The following is an 18,957-nucleotide window of genomic DNA, read 5'->3' as shown; positions in this document are numbered from 1 at the left end:
AGTAGATAGGATAGATAGATAGATGGATAGATAGATAGATGATAGATAGATAGATAGATATAGATATATAGATAGATAGATAGATATAGATATGTAGATAGATAGATAGATAGATGATAGATAGATAGATATAGATATGTAGATAGATAGATATAGATATGTAGATAGATAGATAGATAGATAGATGAAAGAGAGAGATTACAAAATACAGCCTGGACATTATACACTGTGCATGAATTATTATAGAACATTTAAAACAATCATTATCTTACTTTTCCATAAACATTTAAAATAATCAGTCTAGTGCATCGGTCACCGTTTCTTACAACTTAGTCTTTGCAGAATGATATTTTATTAAATGCCAGTCCAGAATTTCTAAATGCCTAGTAGGAATATAATTGTTAGAGCTACACAATGTCCCTCAATAGTTTCACCAAGTACTTTTGCTAGGAAGTACTCTCAGGGCTTAGAGCAAAACAGAGTAATATAGGTAAAATTTAAAAATCGAGGGTATTTGTAGCAGTGGGAGGAGGAAAAGGAAAAAGAGGAAGAATTATGTAAATCTCATGTTGCAACTTAAACTTAAAACCAGAGAGTAGTTGGTGAAATGTAACTCCTGAGGATAGTGTTAAATACGTGCTAATTTGTCATCTAAACTGGGTGAGAAGTGAAAAGTGGAAAGGGGCACTTTCAATAATTACATCTGAGCAACAAGCATAAACTGGGATTGTCCTAGGCAAACTGCGAGCTATGGTCACCTCAGTAAGGATAAAATTAAAGAGTAATGTACAGAAGGACTGAGCATAGTGTTGGGACAATAGCTGAATTCTTGTCCAAGGAAAGGAACTAGGCTGTCATATTAAACCCTGAAGACCTCTGAGGATACAGCTGTGCACTTGAAGTGATGGGCTTGGTAGTAGCCACACAACTGCCAGATGAGGCCAATGACAGTCATCCCCCCATGACTTGTCTCTGTCCTTCCTAAAGGACTCAAGTGTGTACAAAATGTACCTGTGCTTGTTTGCCAGAAGTCAAAGAGGATTTCAGCCCCCAAGGTAGCGTCCTGTGTACAAAGGGGAGCAGAGGCCAATGTCTCCTTCATCAGGTCTCTGCAATGGGGCTGCAGATGACAGCACTTAAGCAGCAACTCAGATCAAGGGTCAAAATGTTTTCCACAACCATTAGGAAGAGGGTATTCTTCTAAAAAGCACTAGGCACTTATTTAAATCTTAGTCTTTACAGAGACAAAATTTATAAAAGAATAATATAGTTCTGAATTTTCAAGACATTTCTCTTCTCATAAATGTTACAGCTCAAAGTACACACAGCCTAAATGAGAAATAAAATCCTGCTGTGGTGTCTTTAGTAGGTAGAATCAAACATGCTACTCCTGAGGAAATCACTGATCCAGCAAGTTCTTATTCAGTGACCACTGTTTGTTCAGTACTGTATTAGGTGATGGCAAACAGCAATCATAACTGCCTTTTTATGTTACAAGTAGCAGAGGCATGTTGAAACACTATTGCTTTTATTTTTATTCTCAGTCAAATCGTGTCAAAATTCCTGTAAGAAAAAAATTCATTAAAGTTTATACTGAGAATTATTAGTCTTTACTAAGGACATTCACATGATCAGTCTCTTGGTATATCTGACTTTCCTTCAAAAATAGTCATTATCTATCTAGAAGTAAATCACATGTCATATTGGTCAAGTTGTACTGGATTTATAGAAAAAGGATAATAATGACACTTTTCATTATGCAATGAAAAGCCATTATTTATTCACTTTCCAAAAGAGTTTGAAGTAGAGGAAGTGAGAGAAGATTTGATAAACCACAAAGGAAAATATATATTTATTTTTGAATATTTTTAAACTGAATAACTTACTAGTAAACTATTATATTTTAAATCCACACTGAAGTTTACAGGAGAGTATTAATTATCCAAAGATCAACCATACTAAAACCAAGATGAATACTATTATCAAAGACTAATTCACCAGCTTTCTTCTTTAGCTACCCAATACTACTAAGTAAACCACTGACAAAAATAACTTGTTTTGAACACTCTTAGTGTATTTAATTTTCATATTTTTGCACAAAAGTGCAATAAACGTAAAAGGACATGCTTTGAGAATCATGAAAAGACAACTGATTACTCCAAAGATAGTAACAGAAAATAGATGGAAACAGGATGAAGAAATCGAGACATAACCAAATCCTCATGTTATGGGTCTTAAGATTTCTATTTTAAACATTTACAGGGAAATATAGTCTTTCTACTTTGAAGTTTGGTATCTAGATCCTGTGTAATTTTTGGAGAGTGACAGGGTGGGGAGGGACCATCCAACCACCAGCCCCATGACAAGAGGAGGTGCCTGTTATGCCAGAGACACATTGCAGGGAAGTGAGATGAATGGGGTTTGAGAACCAGGCAGAGCAGGGCTTGAATCCTGCTTCTGCCACTGACAGCTTTGTGAGCTTGCGTGAGCTGCTCACCCACTTTAGTTTTTTCCTTTGTAAAATGGAAATCATCTACTTCACAGGGTTGTGATGAGTGTAAATTAGACATTCTGCAACGGACCAGCACAGGGAAACCCTCACGTCTTCTCATTTTCCCCACATCCCCCTCCCAGATAATAAGGCAACTAGAATGCAAAGAATAGGAACCATGGAACTGAAGGTGTGTGCACTAAAACAGTGGGCAGAAGAAGTCGGATCAGAAAAGTGTCACAGCAGAGGTAGGCAGGGTCTAGAAGCAACTAATCAGTTAGAAATGGGATTTGGGGAAAATGGATTCCTGTTTACTTTGTAAAATAGAGTTCAGGTGTCAATACATAAGTTACAAAACAACTTCACAAAAGTTTTCTTTTTTTGATCCTCAGAACAATCAATATTGTACAGGTGATAAAACTGCAACCCAAATGTCATTCATCTGGTAGATGGTAAAGCTAGACCAGAACTTATTCCAAGTTCATTATAACATTCTCTCAAAAGATAGATGTTAAGATAGATATTCAGACATATGTCAGGATTCAGTGCGCCAAGATTTGAATGCATCAGAGATAGTTAATTGCCCACTAGAAATCTGGACTTGTCTTCCATAGTATAGCATTGATACCGAGAAGAGTCTGCAAGCCAGGCACTGCTCAGTACCCAACCCGTCTCCGTGGGGTCATGTGACTACTTCCTGCATTGGAGTGTGAGTGGAAGTGAAGTGTGCCAATTCTGGGTCAAGAGAGTAAAGAGGCAAGTGCAACCTTTTTCGTCTCTCCCAACTCCTGTCCACTTGGCGGACTGGATTCTGAAACCTGAAGGGTGGCGTAGGCATGAGATGAACGGATCCAAAGCCTCTGAGTCACCTCATGGAGAAAAGCCTACCCATAGACCAGGAGCACCTGCAGTGGACACAACAGGGAGCAAGAAATAAACTTCTGGGTTAAGGCTCTGAAATCCTGGAGTTCATGACAGCAGCTAACATTACTCTGAGTCAGTGTGCCACTTAAGAGATTGCATTTGCACTGTGTATTCCATCATGAGCATGTTATAGGCTAGAATTTAACTACAAAATTAGTTTTCAATTGTTTGAAGGAAGGAATGAGTTGGCATGAATAAATGAAAGTACAGTTTAAACATGAATTGATTCTCTGATCTAACTTCAATCAAAAATATGTGTTTAGGGCTTCCCTGGTGGCGCCGTGGTTAAGAATCCACCTGCCAATGCAGGGGACACGGGTACAAGCCCTGGTCTTGGAAGATCCCACATGCTGTGGAGCAACTAAGCCCATGCGCCACAACTACTGAGCCCACATGCTACAACTACTGAAGCCCGAGTGCCTTGAGCCCGTGCTCCTCAACAAGAGAAGCCACCGCAATGAGAAGCTTGTGCACCGCAACAAAGAGTAGCCCCCACTCGCCACAACTAGAGAAAGCCCATGCACAGCAACGTAGACCCAGTGCAGCCAAAAATAAATTTTAAAAAATATGTGTTTACACATATGTGCGTGTATATATGTATATATACACATATATATGTGTGCAAACCACATTTTCTATCAAAACCTTTATACCATCTCAATTATTGAAAAATTTTGTAAAACAATCAAGGAAATAAAGTAGGAAATTAAGTTGGCAACCTGGATAACACACGATTAGAAAATCATCTGAATTTTTGTGAGTTTATATTTGTTCCTTATGAAATAAAGCTACACATATACATACAGACACACTCACACACTTTTCACTATGCTTTGCAAGTGAATTATTTTTAAGGGATTCCTTTCTCCCATAGGCTAAAAGGGAGCAGATGGCTGAGTCCTAAGAAGTGTTTCCTACAGCTCTTTGTGCTAATGCCTGAAAAGTACGACCTATTTTAATGCTATTAATATCACTTTCTCTCAAGAGGAAATGCAAATGAGGTAGAAAAAACTGTGACCAGCTCATCATACCTTGTAATGACTAGAGGAAAACACTGAAATGCAGAAATTCTGTCTCTGGTTCCCTCCCCAGTGAATGAGTAACCAGTTCTCGGATGTTAGGAATAATGATGTGAAAGCTTAGACCAGTCTTTGGAAAAGAGGCCGTGTATGTTCAAGTCTAGGAAAAACAAAGCTAATTGCATTGTTTGGAGGAATCACAAACTACTTCTTCCCTCTATTTATTGCTATTCAAAAAAAGAAAAGCTATTAACTTCCTTTGGGCAACATAATGCAACTGTCACCATAGTAACTAAAAGATCAAATACCCACTGGTGGCTGAGAAAGCTCCAAGAAATGGTTTTCATTAAGAAAGCAACTTTAATCTCAGCATTTTTAAGACGAGAGAAAAGCAGTTATTTGAAGCATGAAAGAGGAAGCTATCAAGCCTGAATTGCCATTGTCACCTTCTGTCAAATATATGTCTGGAGGGGCCCAGATGCCCTAGTGGCTGAGTTCTGAAGATAAATAAGACCATTGGTCTCAGGGCATCTGGTGTCTAAGAAATTACAGAAGGTATCATCCTACATAGAAACAGTTCATTGGCTCTTTAACGTCATTCATTGCCTCCATCTGTAAATGATAAAAAATAATAATTGGATATTCTAAGATGTCTCTAAATGTCTGTTTAACATATGTCTTCCTTACTGGAGTATAAGGCCCATGAGGGCAGGAACTGTTGCTGTTTCACTCACCATGTTATCTCTAGTGCAACTACAGTTCAATAAATTCATGTTGAGAAATTATCTGCATGCATGCAGGTGAGAATATGTACAACGAACCTTGGAATTATTTTACATGCACTTTCCTAGTGTTGTGATAAGATCATGTCATCCTGAATATGGAAAGAACAACCTGCTTTTACCACTGACTAAAACAATGACTAAATGAAGCAATGGGCGCTACAACTAAGTTTTACACTTAGGTATAACTCAGCCTTGCTCTTTCCACGCCTCCAGAGCATATAAAAAAGGGAAGGAAGAGAAGGAAGGGGAGAGGAGGAGAAAGGAAGTTTAGGAAAATCATATTATTGATTATAAGCATGAATTTTAGATGCTTTCACATTTGTTATATGATTTAATGCAAAGAAAGTCCCTCATAAGTAGAAAATATATATTTTCTTCATTCAGTCAGTAAACAAATGATTACCTACTGTATACATGCATGGTGTTAAGTACTTGGAATATTATGTGAATAAAATCACTTATTGTCTCCATGCACATGGAATCAAGACTTCAGTGCATGACATATATATTAATGAAATAATGTCCAAAATCAATAAAAATTAACATGTTAATGAATTAATTAATTAATTGCAGTAACTGTTAAATGAGGATATACTAGAAAAGGATAGGAAAGATGGCTGAATTGAAATCTAAAGGATGTCTCTCCAAAGGTAGATAAGAATGAGCTGAAAGTTAAGGATTTACCCAATGGGAGTGGTTATTTTGTTTTTATTGAAGTATAGTTGATTTACAACATTATATTAGTTTCAGGTATACAGCATATGATTCAGTATTTTTACAGATTATACTCCATTAAAAGTTATTACAAGATAATTGCTATACTTCCCTGTGCTAAATAATATACCCTTGTTGCTTATCTATTTTGTACAAAATAGTTTGTATCTCTTAATCCCATACCCCTAACATGCACCTCCCCTATTCCCCCTCCCCATTTGTAACCACTAGTTTGTTTTCTATACCTGTGAGTCTGTTTCTGTTTTTCTATATGCATTCATTTGTATTATTTTTTAGATTTTACATATAAGTGATATCATACAGTATTTTTTTCCTGTCTGACTTATTTCACTTAGCATAATTTTCTCTAGGTCCATCTGCATTGCTGCAAATGGCAGAATCTAATTCTTTTTTATGGCTGAGTAATATTCCATTGTGTATATGTATACCATATCTTCTTTATCTATTTGTCTGTTGATGGAAACTTGGGTTGCTTCCATATCTTGGCTATTGCAAAAAATGCTTCTATGAACCTGTGTGCATGTGTCTTTTTAAATTAGTGTTTTCTGTTTTTTTCCAGATATATATACAGGAATTGAATTACTGGATCATATGGTAGTTTTGTTTTTAGTTTTTTGAGGAATCTCCATACTGTTTTCCACAGTGGCTGCACCAGTTTACATACACACCAACAGTATACAGGGGTTCCCTTTTCTCCACATCCTCTCCAACATTTGTTATTTGTGTTCTTTTTGATAATAGCCATTCTGACAGGTGTGAGGTGATATCTCATTGTTGTTTTAATTTGCATTTCTCTAATAATTAGCAATGCCGAGAATATTTTCATATGCTTGGTGGCCATCTGTATGACTTCTTTGGAAAAATGTTTTTCAGGCCTTCTGCCCATTTTTTGATTGGGTTGTTTGTTTTTTGAGTTGTATGAATTGTTTATATATTTTTAGTATTAACCCCATGTCAGTCATATCATTTGCAAATATTTTCTCCAATTCTGTATGTTACCTTTTTGTGTTGTTGATGGTTTCCTTTTCTGTGCAAAAGCTTTTAAGTTTAATTAGCTCCCATTAGTTTATTTTTGCTTTTATTTCTTTTGCCTTAGGAGACAGATCCAAAAAAATATTTCTACAATTTACGTCAGAGAGTGTTCTGCCTATGTTCTCTTTTAGGAGTTTTATAGTTTCAGGTCTTACATTTAGGTTTTTATTCCTTTTGAGTTTATTTTTGTATATGTGAGGAAATGTTCTAATCTCACCACTTTACATGTAGCTATCCAGTTTTCCCAGCACCACTTATTGAAGAGATTGCCTTTTTCCATTGTATATTCTTGCCTCCTTTGTCATAGATAATGACTATAGGTGTGTGGGTTTGTTGCTGGGCTCTCTCTTCTGTTCCATTGATCTATGTGTCTTTTTGTGCCAGTACTATGCTGTTTTGATTTCCATAACTTTGTAGTATAGTCTGAAGTCTGGGAGGGTGATACCTCCAGCTTTGTTCTTTTTTTCTTAAGATTGCTTTGACAACTTAGGGTCTTTTGTGGTCCCATATGAATTTAGGATTATTTGTTCTAGTTCTGTGAAAAATTTCATGGGCATTTTGATAGGGATTGCATTAAATCTATAGATTGCTTTGGATAGCATGGCTATTTTAACAATATTATTTCTTCCAATCAAGAGCAAGGGATACCTTTCCATTTCTTTGTATCATCTTCAATTTCCTTCACCAATGTTTTATAGTTTTCAGAGTATACAGCTTTCAGCTCCTTGGTTAAGTTTATTCCTAGGTATTTTATTCTTTTTGATGCAGTTTTAAATGGGATTTTTGAACTTTCTTTTTCTGATAGTTCATTATCAGTTTATAGAAATGCAATAGGTTTCTTTGTATTAGTCTTGTATCCTGCAACTTAGCTGAATTCATTTATTAGCTCTACTAGTTTTGCGGTGTATATTTTAGTTCTTGGTTTTCTTGATCTTGTCTATTGTTTTTTGATCTCTATTTTATTTGTTTCATCTCTGATCTTTATTATTTTCTTCCTTCTTCTGACTTTGGGCTATGTTTATTCTTTTTTTCTAATTCCTTTTGGTGGAGTTTAGGTTGTTTATTTGAGATTTTTCTTGTTTCTTGAGGAAAGCCTGTATCACTATAAAATTCCCTCTCAGAATGCTTTTGCTGCATCCCATAGATTTTGGAGCATTGTGTTTCCATTTTCATCTGTCTCAAGGTATTTTCTGATTTTGTCTTTGATTTCTTCATTGATTTATTGGGTTTTTTTTTTTTTTTTTTAGTAACATGTTGTTTAGTCTCCATGTGTTTGTTTTTTCCCATTCTTCTCTCTGGAATTGATTTCTAGTTTCATACTATGGTGGTCAGAAAAAAATGCTTGGTATAATTTTTGTCCTTTTTAATTTATTGAGACTTGTGTTGTGGCCTAGCATGTGATCTATTCTAGAGAATGTTCTATGTGCACTTGAAAAAAATGTGTATTCTGCTGTTTTTGGATGTGATGTCCTGTAGATATTTATTAAGTCCACCTGATCTAATGTATCATTTAAGACCACTGTCACCTTATTGATTTTCTGTTTGGATGATATGTCCATTGACGTAAGTGGAGTGTTAAAGTCCCCGACTATTACTGTATTATTGTCAATTTCTCTTTCTATATCTGCTGATTGCAGTAATTATAAAACAAGGGTATATTAGAAAAGTTTAGTACAGATGATTGAGTTGAATCTAAAGGTTGTCAACACAAAGGTAGGAAAGCATGATTGAGCTGAGAGTTAAGGATTAATCATATAGGAGTGGTTAGACCTTCCAGGAAAAGTGAACAGTATTTGTAAAGACTTTGTTAAAAGCAAGGAGGAAATTAGTAGCTCCTTTTCTATTCTCCAGAAGATTTTGTGTAAGATCGGTGTTACTTTTTCCTTAAATATTTGTATGAATTCATGGGTGAAGCCTACAGGCCTGGAGTATCTCTGTGGGAGAAAATTTATTTATAAATTAAATATTAATAGATTTGGGAGTATTCACACTTTTATTTTGTCTTGTATCATTTTTGGTAAATTGTGTACTAAGAAATTTATAACTTTTTAAAAATTTTTCAAATTTATTGGCATGAAGTAGTTCATTATATTATGATCTTTTTAATAACTCTAGGATATATTGATATACGCTTTTATATACTTGCAATCAATAACTTTTGCCTTCCCTATTTTTAAATCCATCTTGATAAGAGTTTGTCAATTTTATTAGTCTTTTAAAAACTTTAGTTTTGATGATATTTTCTATAATATGTTTGTTTTATTTTATTAACATCTGTCTTGTTTATTATCTATTTCTGTTATTTATTGTTTCTTTTTGAGCATATTTTTCTGTCTCTTTTTGTTCTATTTATTTTTGATTAGTGATGTGTATGAAAATTTGTAGAAATAAATTTAGAACTAGAGTGACATTATCTTTTTATGCAGAGAGTTTATGTTTGTCTCTTACTGGTAGCCAAGTTCACTAGCTGACCCAGATCACAGTAAACTAATTTTAAGAGTTGAATTGGTATTAGCCAGGTCTATTTCTAGTTCACCTTTCCTCCTGTATTGCAGCCTTTCAAAGTCCCAAACTAAAATATGATTAACCAGGACTCTCCCTCATTGTTCCCCTAACCCTGAAACAATGTCATAAATGTCCTTCAGATTTTGCCTCTCATCTGCCTCTTGCAGAATTCATGGATCGCCATAAGGGCAGCAGCCTTAATTGTTGGGCCTGTTTCTCTGGTCTTCTTTTTTTGCCCAAATCTTAGACCCTTAATTTTTCTCTGCCTTTTTTACCTCTCTGATCTCTTGAAGAATTTTTTTATAATTTTGTCCATTTTTTAGATGTCACAGTTGGAAAGTTACCTTACTTTCCTCATCTATCATGAGGAAGTGAAAATTCTAAGATTTATTTCTATTTTCTCAATTTTTTTAAATGATCATTTTTGGGTTATTTTTTCTAGTATTATATTATGTGATTTTCTTGCACCAATTATTATCACAATATTTCTATTTTACAGATAATTTCAGACTCACTGGAATTAAAATTTCTTTCTTTAAGTCTTTATCAAGTCATGAATAGAATATAAGTTCCTTGAGGGTATGGAATCTTGTTCAATGATGTTTAACCAGCACCCTGAAGTGTGTCTAGCCCTTAGTAGGCTCTCAATGCTTTTGCAGTTAAATGAATGGAAGGAATGGAGTCACATCTTTGGTATTAAGTGGAGGATCATGAATTCTTTGTTCTTGTGCTACAGGATGATTATCACTTTTCAAATATACAATTGGATATAGCTTGATGACAATATGTAAGGACATTTTATATACAGCAAGCTTTACTTATCCATTTTGTTTGGACTTCTGGATTTTCTTTTCAGTGTATCATTCTAGTAGCTTATTTTTATTTTATCTTGAGAATTTATATAGGCAATAAATCCCTGAAAGATGAACTCACACTGTAGAGAGACAATGTCCATTTTACAAACATTTAGTTCAAATGTGAATGTATATGTCTAATTATAATGTGACTCTGATGTTTATTATCAATCCTTTCTCAGTAGGATATTGATGACGTTCTTATCTAGGAGTGCCTTAAAAGTCTCAAGCCAGTATCTTCTCTCATTGCTTTGATCTGTGCCTTTGACTCATACATGGGCCTCAGAATCTCATCTTGGCCAATTCCAGAAGTCAGGTACATTGCTGACAATCCTAAAATATAAAATTTTTTCTTTGTCTAAAATTGCTTCAAAGTTATAAGCCTTGCCAATATATAGTTCAATGTTTATATTTTAAGCTCCACTGCTATTCTTATGTGCAAAACAAGGTCTGCTGAAAATTCACACAGTTTTCCTGAATGAATCCCTCCAGATACAAGGGCTCAGCTCAATTGGGAAAGTTTGAAGGTCCTTCATAGGACCTTCAGAATTTAGGCAGAATGCCTAAATTTTTGAAGACACAGTCATAGCATTATTCATTTTTATTAAGTGTTTTGGAAAATAACATATTTACTAATCAAAAGCCCTTTCTTTCATAGCTGTATCTTATATCCCAGTACAATGTACTCTCTCCAGTTACATTCTCCTGGGTCTAGGATTGGGTTAGCTAGTTAACTGAGGAATTTTTCTAGTCATTATTTCATTCCCATCTTGAATTATACAGGCACAAGTAATATAAGATGACACTTGGACTCACTGTGTATAATTCTACATTTTTTAACCCAACTTGGACCCTAACCACATAATTGCAATTGTTATGCTGCAACTATGGCATTGGTAACCTGAGCCCTAGAGGTCAGTGATTCTACCTGCTATGGGTAAATTGATAATGGGTTATTTTCATTATTGTGAAGAGTGCCAAACTGTGTACTAAATATATAAAACCTGGTAATATCAGTTGTCTCAAGGCCAGGATTAATGTCAATGTAGAAAAACTGCTAGGAAATGGTATGGCATCAACTTGGTATTCCCAAGAGTAACACTTATGTTCAAAGTGGTTTCATATTTCTCCCCTTGGTCAAAGACTGGGACTTTGATGTATCATATAATCTGGATGCCTCATCTCTTGGTTTTCACTTCTCTTGCTTTTTGAGCAGAGAATGAGTGTCTCTATCCGTGGTGATGTCAGTATTGCCTGATCTTTGGCCAGGGCCTCCAGCACACATGTTATAGCAGGAGCAGTGTAAGATAATGGTCTAACATCTATGCACTGAAAAAAAATACCAGGTTCAAATCCTACCTCACCTTATTCAAGTTTTGGACAGAAGTTACCTAACCTCCCCAAGCTCCAGTATTCTCACTGGTAAAATGGAGATAATAATAATGTCTTACTCTTGGAGTTGTTGAGAGAATCAAATGAAATGATCTATATTAAGCACTTAGCACAGTGACTACTGAGCTCTAAATATATATTAATATTATTTTTGTAGGAAATCCTTTCTAAAATTGTAGATTTATTTTAAAGGACTTAAACTCAATGTTGTTGTATTAACCAAGAACCTGCTTAATTTGGAACTAAGGTTTTTTAAGATGAAAATCTTTTCTGTGGTCAAAGAGCGTGTTATAGTGCTACTTTTTGTTCACCCATGAAAGCAATTTCTGTGTTCTGCTGTAATAGACTGACCGTATTGTCTGCCTACTCTGACTGCTTTGGATATGCCAACTATGCCAAGCCTCCCTTACCTATGAATACTTCCTCACACTGCTCCCTTGCATTTCTCTCCCACAACATATTTGAGGCAGTTATCACAATACTCATGGACATTTTTCCTCTCTTTATTCTCTTTCAATAAGAATTCTTAATTGTGCAGACTCAGGATTGAGAGTGAACAAGATGCCTAAATACACACACACACACACACACACACACACATTCATTCATTAATGCTCATATAATTTAATTTGGTATAGAACTCAACTGATAGATTCTTTTCCAAAGCATTAAGGACCTAAGCACTTCTTAAAAATGTAAGAGCAACCAAAATTTTTTTGAAGGTTCAAATAGTACTGTCATTGATTTTTATAAACATTTTTGGAAACTGAAGGAGACATTATGTGAGGTTTTCTTTTGTCCCAGTGGATGATTGAAGAGCCATTCATTGCCCAGTCCTGACACTGCTTTTCCCCATTGGGTCTCTGTGAGAGTCACATGCTGTGGACATCTTTGAAAAGAATCTTCTGAGACTTCAGCATCTCATTTGAGTCTCCTGAATCTCACCTACCACTGTGTTGAATTCTCATCCATCACAATGAGCAACAAATTCTTAGGCACCTGGAAACTTGTCTCCAGTGAGAACTTTGATGATTACATGAAAGCTCTGGGTAAGAAATGTTCTCTGTTGTTCTAATTGAGAGGATCCTTTTTGAGAAAGATGCATGACTATTTCCTTCTAACTCCTTTTCCAGGAGTCTGGGAGTTTGCACAGGTTGAAGTGTGATCCTCTTCTGGGATTAATCTTCTGTTGTGTCAATCAGATAATTTATTTGCATTTTATTTGTGGCAATTTTAATAGATTTTAACTCAGATAAGAGCTGCTTAAATGCACTAGAGTGCCCACAAAGGCAGTTTCATATCAATAAGATTTTCATTCCAAACCTGGAGGAAAGAAATCTTAGAAGCTTAGTCAACCTATTTTCTGGCTTTCCTGAAAGTTAGATCTACAACAACTAAAGTGCTCATGAAATAAAGAGTTGAATATACTAAAGTTAATGGAAAACCTCAATTTAAAATTTTGATCCTTAGCTATACCAGAAGTTTTCTGTCTCTACCTCTAGGTTATCTGTTATTACATAACTATGCGGATAAAGATTTTGTAAAAAGTGAATGCTTCATAAAGCAGGATATTCACAGTCTAGGAAAGTTACTGAGAGAAAAAGAAGTGTGTTGTGGCAGTGAACTCAAGCTCATTTACACTAACATCAGGCTTTCCTGGAGATGGAACAGTGGATGGAGATGGAAAGTCTAGTCATTAGTATAGCAACTTTATTTGCTACTATTTCTAGGGAATTTTCCATAGATATGAGCACAAAAGTGTGAGGAGTCTTTGGAAATGTCCAGAGCTGTATAAATAAGTAGAGAGTGAAGCCAATGACCTCAGATTGCTATGCTCTTCAAAGTACTTGTAATTTTACCTGTTCAGAAAGCATATAAGGTATTCTATTTTTAGATAAAATGAGCAAAATCATGTTGTGTTGCCTGGAAAACTATGGGAACTTATGGGAATAGATCCATACCATAAGGTTGGTTAAATTTATGGACTTCATTTTATAGCCAAGGAAGAAGCAAAATACAATATAAGAAAGTCTCAATGAAAAACTCCCTAATTGTGTCATTTTCAAATTTTAGAGTGCATAAGGACACCTGGGGGTGTTGTAGATTCTTAGTCTCTATTGTAAAGGTTTAGTTTGAAAAGCATTGTCCTAAATCATATCAAATAAAAAATGATTAATCAGAATTAGAAGAAAGAGTATCATTCACAATCCTTTATTGGCTCTAACTCTTCACACTTCTTTATGTATATATAAAAGTAAATATATGTATATTTATATATAACTAGTTTTTTCTTCATGTATCTCTCTCATTTGACATTTCTATTTTTCCATGTATTTCTGTAATCTTGGGTAATATAGTAATAATACTTGAGTCTAATTTTGTTTTGTTTTCAAATGCAGAAAATTTTTTAAAAATTATTTTATTTATCTAATGATCATTTGTAATGGTACAGATCATTTTATGGGCTACAACAAAATTTCAGAAATGAGCTTCTATCAAGGATATGGGAGGAATTCTTTTCTATATCCATAATATACTACTGAGGGAAAAAATCATAGAATAGCATGCATAAGTCATAGTCTCATTTAAAAAATATATCTACAGTATTTATGCATACAAACTAAAATGTCTGAAATGATCCATACAAAATTATAAATAGTAGTTTTTAATGGAGCATGGGTTTGGATGTGGTAAAAATAGATGACTTGTACTATTTAAGCTAAACACTTTTAGCTTTAAAATCTGCAGGCATTACTTTTGTAGTAACAAAACTTAAAATATTCAAGTCTGTGGACATGTGTTTCCATTAGGTGATGAAACATGGGAGAAGGTCCTTAGCAGTAAGTGCTATTACCTGCCATCTACACAGCTGAGGCACAGCTGAGCATAAAATATGGCCACCCATAGTCCCTTTAGGTAGAGGTTCTCTTGGTCAACAAAATTCTAACAGTATCTTGATTTTCAGGTGTGGGATTAGCCACCAGAAAACTAGGAGATTTGGCCAAACCAAGAGTGATCATCAGCAAAAAAGGGGATATTATAACTATAAGAACTGAAAGTACCTTTAAAGATACAGAGATTTCCTTCAAGCTAGGCCAGGAATTTGAAGAAACCACAGCTGACAATAGAAAGACAAAGGTAAACTTAATTGTTTCTCTTCAAATTTGGTCCAATCTACTACTTTGAGAGAGAAGATTACTCCTGCTAGTATTCAAAAGGGTAGACCACTCCCTTCTGTTGAAAAATGAACATGCCTCATAAAACATCTGTTATGAAAATGATTCAATACTGAATGAACTGCTTCTTTACTCAACCAAAGTCCAAGCAAGTCAATTATGTAAACCTATCTTTGCAGAGCGTTGTAACTTTGGCAAGAGGCTCATTGAATCAAGTACAGAAATGGAATGGCAAAGAGACAACAATAAAGAGAAAGTTGGTGGATGGAAAAATGGTAGTGGTAAGAGTAATTTTACTCTAAATACATAAATATAGCCATTTAAATAGAGAAAATGGTTATATTATTTTCAAAATATTCTCTTTTATTTGCAATACAAATGGATAAGAATGGCTAAGAATAAAATCAGAGTTAATGTTTGGGTGATCTTTGAACTATAAAGACTCATCTACAGGTACTTCAGGTTCAGATTCAAGAATTTAGAAATGATACAACTCATTTGTTATTTTAGAAATAACAACACCTAAAAATGATTAAAAAAAAAAGTATGGGTAAACCTCATTAATTTAGACACACAAGGAGAAAAACAAATCTAAGTTTTAAAAGCAAAGCACATCCCCAGTCAATTGTAGAATATTTGTAGATAGCTAAGCATTTGTTTTCAAGAATCCATGGTAACTTGGACTAAAACATGTCAACAACTCAAGCTGAGGCCATTGGAGACCTTTTGTAGTTGGCAGGTAAAAATGATGACAAAGGTTATATGAGATGACCTCTAACAATTTTTTTAAGTCTCAGGTTCTGTTCTTACTAATCAACACACACATTGACCATAGATAGATTTATGTAGTTCTTTGAACATTCTTTTCTTTAGTACAGAGAAGCGTTATCCTTAGCTCCACAGCAGATTTACATGGGGAGTAAATACCAGTATGGGGACCCCAATACAGATCAACTGCCTGCACATCTCTTGGGGGAGGAGGAGCCATCAGTATTTTAAATGTTCCCCAGATAATGCAGATGTGCAGATAGTTTTGAAAACCACTGTTTTAGTAGATTTAAATCTGTGCCAATTATGCATGAAAACTTTCCACTTAAAAAATATACCCCTGGGGCTTCCCTGGTGGCGCAGTGGTTGAGAGTCTGCCTGCCGATGCAGGGGACACGGGTTCGTGCCCCGGTCCGGGAAGATCCCACATGCCGCAGAGCAGCTGGGCCCATGAGCCATGGCCGCTGAGCCTGCGCGTCCGGAGCCTGTGCTCCGCAACGGCAGAGGCCGCGACAGTAAGAGGCCCGTGTACTACAAAAAAAAAAAAAAAAAAATATATATATATATATATATATATATATATATGCCTCTGATGTAACTTAGATCAGATTTAAAACTGTTTCCCCTGTTTCAATGGTCATGATTCCAAATTCCTGGAGACTGACATACTGATATTTTATTTCTTTCTGAGTTTAATCTTATGAGATTGCTTATAATGTCTGTTATTATTACAAATTTGCTGTCACCTAGTTTGAGTTTTAGATATTCAATTAATCTCTCTTTTTTTTTAAGGAATGTAAGATGAAGGACGTGGTCTGCACCAGAATTTATGAGAAGGTCTGACAAAGTTGTTTCCTCATTGAAGTGATATTTGATTATTTGATGTTGGAAATCAGCTGTTTCCATTGGCGAGGCCTGACTACACTGCACTTTGTTTGTTTCCGCTTTTGTCTTAATAGATCAGATAAGCAAAGGCCTAAACGGAGGATTAATCTAAATTTCAGTGTTATTTAAACATTTTCAATTTGTATACACATCATTACTGTATTAAAGATTAAAGTGTGTATATTGGTCAGATCTAAAGAATGGATAATGACATTTGATTATCTGTGAAGTTCTAACTTATGCTGTATTTTAAATATTTGAAATGATAGTAAAAGGAAGTAATAGCATAGTAAAAAGAAGTAAATATATTGATTGGGGTAGCAAACTCAAATGCCTTCAGGGACCAGGAGAGTAATGGGTTTAGAGGATCAGAAGTGAAACAAACTAGAAGAAGGAGCTGTTTTACACTGAGGAGTTCTAGCTTCAGCTAAAAAGGGCAGCTGCTACTCCAGCCAATTTAAAAACTGAGGGTTAATTTACAGACAGTGAAATTAACAGATATTAAAGATAGAGTTGTGACAAATGCATGCACCTATATAATTCGCATCCTGATCAAGATACAGTACATTTCCCTAATCCCAGAATGTTTTCTCACACTCCTTCCCAGTCAATGTCCTGCTGTGTCCCAGCTCCAACAAAAGCAAGTAGTGATTTAGTTTCTATCACCGTAGACTAGTTTTGCCTGTTCTCAAACTTCATATAAATTGGATCATACATTATGTGTTCTTTTCTGTTTGCCTTTTTAAAGTCAGCATAATGTTTTTGAAATTCATCCATATTGTTGCATGCAACATTAATTTGTTCCTTTTTATTGCTGAGTAGTATTCCATTGCATGAATATATCACAGTTTACTTATCCCTTCTTCTCTTAAGATAATTGAGTTATTTCCAGTTTTCGGCTTCTATAAATAAAGCTGCTATAAACATTCTTGTATAAGGCTGTTTGTGGAAACATGAGTTCCTTTTCTTTTGAATATTAACTAGGCATGGCATTACTGGGTCCAGCAGATTTTTGACAGGCAGGAATAGGGGACCACTCTGCCCAGGTAACAAAACTATTTCAGATATATTACATGATTGAGCAAATGAGAATATATTTTGATGTTGTTAGGAGCTAGAATTTTCCTTCTGGAAGAAGGCACATACAAGTATGACAGAGGGAAGGCAAGAAAGAACTGTGTGCAAATGGATCGGAATAGATGTAAATTCATATGTATGGATATGTGTGTACACATGCATATATTTCTTAGCTCTATCTACCTTAAGAGCTTACAAGCAAAGACATCTCAGTAGGAATGAGTACACCCAGCACTCAGATCTTGGTGTCTAATATATTCTCCACTAAAAAGAATGATGGTTCCTTGGAGAAATGGCTGATTCTGAAGTGAGAGCAGGGTAGGTACAACGTAAGCCTGAAATATCTTTTTATGCCAGAAATTAAGGACACTTTCCCCAAAAATAATAGAGATATGTCACCAAAATATCAGAGTCAGCTTGAGGGTGCTCTCAATTGGACAAAACTGGGACAATTTGAGAAGAAAATAATAGAGAAAAATTGTAAATTATAGAACACGGGGAGACAAAGAAGAAACCATGAATACGTACTGGAAGAGGGAGAGAGAGAGAGAAGAAAGTATCTTCCTTACAGTAGACTGTCATAGCCTGACTGGTAAATGTGGAAAAGGTGCTGGGATTGGAAAAATTGTCATTTTTTCAACCATCACGGTCAATATTGGCTCAGGCAAGAATTGTCAATGGAAGTAGAAGCTAGAGCAAAATTTTGATTAGGAGCAGGGTATTAGGTTGGTCTTAAATACCTCCACACAGATTGCTTATTAGTTACAAGGGAACAATAACCATGCAGTGGAAAAACTGTGCCACCTCTTTACTGAGTAATCAAAATTAACCTGATCAATGAGGGTAGATGAAAACCATGTGCCTTCAAATGCGATACACTGAGAAGGAAGCAACATGGCTTATGCAGTACTCTGGCCTGGAATCCTTATCTAGATCTAATCATGAGGAAACAGCAGACAAATTCCAAATGAGGAATGTTCTATTAAAAAGGGGAGGAGGTGTTAAATGAATTCTTGAAAAATGTCAGTGTCATAGAAGACAAAGAAAGCTCTATGAAAATGTTCCAGATTAAATTATACTAAAAATACATGACAACTAAATGCAATAAGTTATCCCAGACTGGATCCTGCTCTAGAGATAAAATAAATACTCCAAAGGACAATATTAGGTTAATTGGCAAATTGGAATATAAGTCGTAAATTAGAAGTTTACTGTGATTATGTAAGAGAATCCCCCTACTCTTGGGAAATATACACTGAACTATTTTGGAGTAATGAGCCATAAAGTATACAATTTACTCTCAAAAAATTTAGA

The 18,957-nt window shown here is 35.2% G+C and overlaps 1 protein-coding gene across 1 annotated transcript; it reads left to right on the top strand.

Moving 5' to 3' along the window:
• Nucleotides 1-12,713: 12,713 nt before the first annotated feature.
• LOC309973861 (myelin P2 protein) lies at nt 12,714-16,524 on the top strand (the record flags this gene model as incomplete). Its single annotated transcript, XM_082858319.1, has 4 exons — nt 12,714-12,786; nt 14,703-14,875; nt 15,093-15,194; nt 16,474-16,524. 4 exons carry the CDS (start codon nt 12,714-12,716, stop codon nt 16,522-16,524), a joined length of 399 nt encoding a protein of 132 aa, XP_082714445.1.
• Nucleotides 16,525-18,957: the final 2,433 nt, after the last annotated feature.

The sequence above is a fragment of the Leucopleurus acutus genome, assembly GCF_964270905.1.
Source record: "Leucopleurus acutus genome assembly, chromosome: 17".
In the NCBI taxonomy this organism is placed as follows: domain Eukaryota; kingdom Metazoa; phylum Chordata; class Mammalia; order Artiodactyla; family Delphinidae; genus Leucopleurus; species Leucopleurus acutus.
Note: the sequence above shows the minus strand (reverse complement) of the source record. Positions and strands in the feature narration are given on the sequence as shown.